The 5,038-nt window shown below is 49.4% G+C and overlaps 1 protein-coding gene across 1 annotated transcript; it reads right to left on the reverse strand.

The window, feature by feature from the left end:
• Positions 1-354: 354 nt before the first annotated feature.
• Positions 355-2,743, reverse strand: LOC143856812 (uncharacterized). Its single transcript, XM_077367095.1, has 3 exons — positions 1,751-2,743; positions 1,092-1,650; positions 355-982 (listed from the first exon to the last, which is right to left on the reverse strand). Exons 2-3 carry the CDS (start codon positions 1,551-1,553, stop codon positions 470-472), a joined length of 975 nt encoding a protein of 324 aa, XP_077223210.1. The 5' UTR covers positions 1,554-1,650; positions 1,751-2,743; the 3' UTR covers positions 355-469.
• Between the last annotated feature and the right edge of the window lie 2,295 nt (positions 2,744-5,038).

A 5,038-nucleotide genomic window follows, 5' to 3' on the forward strand; every position in this document is an offset into this window, starting at 1 on the left:
GCAAAGCCATGTTTTCCCCTTTACAAATTAATGGAATAGCGTTCCTACCTGAGCCATGCGCATCTCCACTTTCCAGCCTATGATGAATAAAGGGCCGGAAGAAGACAGGGAGTGGGACAGAGGTAGCATCTAGGCTGATCCCCCGAAAATACCCTAAAATGCTCCCCATGAAAAAAGGACCTCCCCTTTTTAAAGGGCAGGCGGGACCCATTAACTCCGAGCTGATCACTCGAGGGGAAGATGGCCCTTCCACGAACAAGATGCCTTAAGGCGACGCCCTACAGAGGCGCAATAGAAGTATTCTTGCCGACCAAATTAGAGTTTAATAACCGGCCGTGAAAAAACATACCAAAAAGCTCAAATGGCCCACGACGCATTGTATATATCAAAAGAAAAAAAAAAGCTATTACAGACCCAGCACATCAATAGAATCATAAAAAGAAGGAAAAAATCCCAAGGCGTCTGAGCCTCACCGACCCCCCGCAGAGGTCTCAATAACAGTAGAAGCATACGGGGCAACCGCCGGATCCTCGACCGGTCTCGTGGTATCCACTGGTTCTGGCAAATGATCCTCCGGAACGGCTTCCTCGGCCTCGTGCACCAACTTCTCAAAAGGGAAGGAAGGATCAACCTCGCGAACGCGCCGCCGGCATTCGAAGAAAGCATCTATCTCAATATCCACGCTGAACGAGGCTGCGGCATTGAAAAACTCCTCAGAATCTCGCCATTCCTCCCGTGCTTTCACCAGCTCCTCAACGTACATTTTTCGGGTCACCACCAAGTTTTTTTCCGCACGGTTCCTCCCATCCTCGGACAGCTGGAGTTCCCCCCGGAGTTGAGAAACGGTGTCGTCAAGCGCCGCCTTTTCGGCTTGGGCCTTTTCCAGGTCCTCGCTCATCTTGCGGACTCGGTCCTCGAAAGCACCGATCTCGGACTCGTCTTCAACCATGTACTGCAGCATCTTCCTGGCGTAACTTTGAACCTACAAAAGCCCCCGCCATAAGGGAACCATTAGAGAATTGCCGCGTGCAGTCTCAAAGGCAACAAAAAAAGGAAAACGCAAGCGGAAAAGCCAGCCACTCAGTACTTACACAGGACATAGAATGAAGGTACCGGGCCCTCAGGGCCCTGCGGGGGAAGTTTTCTAACTTAGCCTCATCGCCAGGAAGGGCGGTTATCAACCCAAGCTCCACCCCGACCCGGGGATTCCCAAGGACGCCATCCTCAACGCCGATCTTCCAGTCAGGCTTAAACAGTTCTCCTTGCGCCCGGTAGCACTGCGGGGAAAACTCCATTTGATCCAGAAGCAGCTTGGTCATAATCGACCCTTCCAGCCGGCTCGACATGTCCTCCGCAAAGGCAGCAGGAGAACGGATCCCACGACCGGCTTTCCCCTGTTTAGCGCAAGAAGGGGCAACCCTCTTGGCGGGAGGCTCCAACTCCCGGGGAGGAGACCTAGCCGTATCCTTCACTCCGACCGCTCGACCGGAAGAGCTAGACGGCGCGGACGTGGGAAGCTTTGTTTCCGACTGGTCTTTCATGGCCGCGGCCATAAAGCCGAGGGAATCTTCTGACGGCTAGCCGGACCCTTCGCCGTCGTCGCCACAACCCCCTTTCCCCTACCAGCATCACCAGAAGAAGACATACCTGCTGCCAAAAACAGAAGAGCAACAACAACTCAGAGCGAAGAAAACGACAGCTAAAAAAACAAAAAAAAGAGGGGGGGACAAACCCAGGGAAAAAGGCTCACCACGATGACTGGCGGAACTCTCCCCCACCTCCTCGCCCGTGCAGTGGGCCCTCCTCTCCATAGCACCCAGCAGACCGAACCTCCTCAAACCCTCTCCCATCTAAACTCATAAACATCAATAGCCTCCCCGGAGGCGAGCTTCTCCAAGTCAAACTTACTACGGTCGGACTCGTCGAGGAGGGATTTCCTTCGCCACTCAACGGAGCGCCTCCAAGAACGGGGGAAGCCCCAACCAGCATCCGACGGAGGAATAATAAACACGTACTCCTCTTTCCACTTCTTAACAGAAGATGGTAAGTTCGCCGCGATCTTTACCTGAGGACGCTGGGTCAGGTACAACCAGCTGTCCTCCCTCTTCACCAATGGGCTAAGGGCCACGCAACTCCGGAGCAGAGGAAGGGTAGGCTGAATCCTGTGAAGACCCGCCTTGGCCACAAAAGCCAAGAGAGTACGCCAACTATTGGGTGCCAGTTAGGAGGGGGCCACCTGTGGTACCCGATCCCGCGAGAGGGGTGGGGCGCGAGCCGCCGCGCGCTCTCTCTTGGTCTCTCGTACCCACGCGATTGGCGTGTGCATTTTAATGTTGATTTGAATTAATCTTTCCTGTGAACTTGGGATCACTAAGGCAATCCGAATTCCACACGAAAGAGACTGACAGAGTCGCCACCTAGATGTGGGATCTAGGACCCGTAATTAACCAGAAATCTAGACTCGCTACCTGGTTACGAGAATGGAAGGTATGGGGAGTTATCCGCCACATGCACCATTCCTGCCCGATAATCGGTCTTCGATTCCAAAAGCTAATTCTTTTAAATTTATTTTAAATGGCTCATTCAACTCTATGTTAATGTGCGAACTAAGTGACATGCATCCTATGATCTAATTTTAATGTGAATCCTAGATGTGTATCTTGATTTATTAATTTGTCTGGATTCATTCTAAGTGAAAGTTCTCCTAGAATTCTAATTTCATGGAAAATCCTAAGTGATTTGATTAAGCATTTACAAGAAAATTAATATACAAAACACCACAATTTGTTTGTGGTGCCGACTCGCGGGTGGTATGCCATCAGACATCCAAGCTGCCTACGTACCCAAGCCTTACTGGGATCAGAGTCGACGTAGTTCGGTGCACCTAAGCTAAGCTACTTATGCCTAACTCAACTAGGACACCGACCTAGACGGGATTGACTGTTTCAACAGTTTTAGGAGAAGTTATTTAATTCAAGTTGAGGATTTTATTATCTTAAGATTTCATCTAAGATGCTATATGATTCTCATCTAAATGCAAATGGTCCCTTAGACTAATGCAGGTTTGCCTACATCCTAGTTTACTAGGCTTGTCCTAGGGAAAGATTGGGTGACTAGTGTAACTAGACCTATGGCACGGTTGCTATACATAGCAAACGTCCGTGATGAGGCTGGACTCCTAACTCTAGGACTCCCTAAAACCTAAGACTCCCTAAAACTTAGGACACGACACGACACCGGTGTTCCTAAATTGGGCTCTAAGGGTCCTTACGACGGAAACCGTAATCCAACGGTTCCGAGAGACACGAGGTGAATCGATTTCAGTTCTTGAGGTTAGTGAAAAAAGGGATGGAAGAGATGATGAAATAGTGTGAGGGAATGAGAAAGATAGAGAAAGGTGCGACTGAACTTGGGAGTGCCAAATTGCCTACGTACCCCGCGATGGGGATCAAGCCACACGTAGTTCCGCTGGGGAGGTTGCTTGGATTTTGGAAAACAGGATTGGTATTTGGATCAGGAATCGGGTTTGTATTTGAGCATTGGACTTGAGATTCAGAAACATTGATTTAGCAATGGGATTTTGGAATTGGGAATTTGCATCAAAGAATTGAGCATATTGGAATCATCAAGGGTTTGAATTTTCGGAATTCAAAGTGGGCGGGCTTATGAGATTCGGCCAAATGGATTCAGACATGCGACTCGGATTGTGTTGGGATATGACTTGGTTGGATTGGGTTAATGGTTAGGGTCAAGTGAGTCGGGTCTAAGTTAGGAGCAAACCCGAGACTAGCCATGGTCTAACTAGGAGGAAGCAGGGTACAAACCAGGGTGCGGACCAGGGTGCACCAGGGTGCGAACCAGCAGGGAACCAGGGTGCGAACCAGCAGGGAACCAGGGTGCGAACCAGCAGGGGAACCAGGGTGCAACCAGCAGGGAACCTGGGTGCAACCAGCAGCGAACCTGGGTGCAACCAGGGTCTAACCAGAGTGCGAACCAGCAGGGAACCAGGGTGCGAACCAATATCGAACCAGGGTGCGAACCAGTAGGGAACCAGGGTGCAACCAGCAGGGAAGCAGGGTGCGAACCAGTAGGGAACCAGGGTGCGAACCAGTAGGGAACCAGGGTGCAACCAGCAGGGAACCAGGGTGCGAATCAGTAGGGAACCAGGGTGCAACCAGCATCGAACCTGGGTGCAACCAGCAGCGAACCTGGGTGCAACCAGGGTCTAACCAGAGGCTAACCAGGGGGAAAACAGACCCTACATGCTTCCTAACATGGTTTTTCTTTTAAAGTAAAAGATATGCATGAAAACAGACCCTACATAGAATTGAAATAAATGCCTACCTCTTTGGAAACCCACTTTGTGTTTGATTTTTCTTTGATGGTAATTCCTTGAAGATGATTCCTTGCTTGATAATGACTGCTTTTGATATATATCACCCAACGTATAAAATCACCCGATCCGGCAAGGATGGCCGAACCCTTGAAGAGATGAGGGAGAGGGATGAATTTTCTAAGAGAGGGGTTCTTTTTCTTCTTTTTCTTGGATGGTGGGATGAGAGGGTATTTATAGGAGAATGGGATAGGAGGTTAGGTGAGGTTAGGTGAGGTTAGGTAAGGTTAGGTGAGGTTAGGTGGTTAGGTGAGGTTAGGTGAGGTTAGGTGAGGTTTGGATGGTTAGGATGAGAGGAGAGGTTAGGTGAGGTTAGGTGAGGTTTGGATGGTTAGGATGAGAGGAGAGGTTAGGTGGTTTTGGATGGTTAGACCCAGGTCAAGATCTGCCATTGATCTAACGATTTACGGAAATCGGGTCTCGGAATGGAATCAGGGTTCGGGCTATGAAGTGACCCTATCTTATTTTGTCCCGATTGATGATCCGTAAAGTCAGATCAAGATATTAATGACCTAAAACATATATTAGGTTATTGTTGGTTAAAGTAAAGCAAAATGTGGGTGTCTACAGATGCCCCTCTTTGGTAGAGACGACGTAGTCATCGAATACCAAAGTTAAAATGACAGAACCATTTTGCGTAACTTT

Source organism: Tasmannia lanceolata, unplaced genomic scaffold (assembly GCF_043159265.1).
Source record: "Tasmannia lanceolata isolate RefF3 unplaced genomic scaffold, GAP_Taslan_0.1 ptg000023l, whole genome shotgun sequence".
Classification (NCBI taxonomy): domain Eukaryota; kingdom Viridiplantae; phylum Streptophyta; class Magnoliopsida; order Canellales; family Winteraceae; genus Tasmannia; species Tasmannia lanceolata.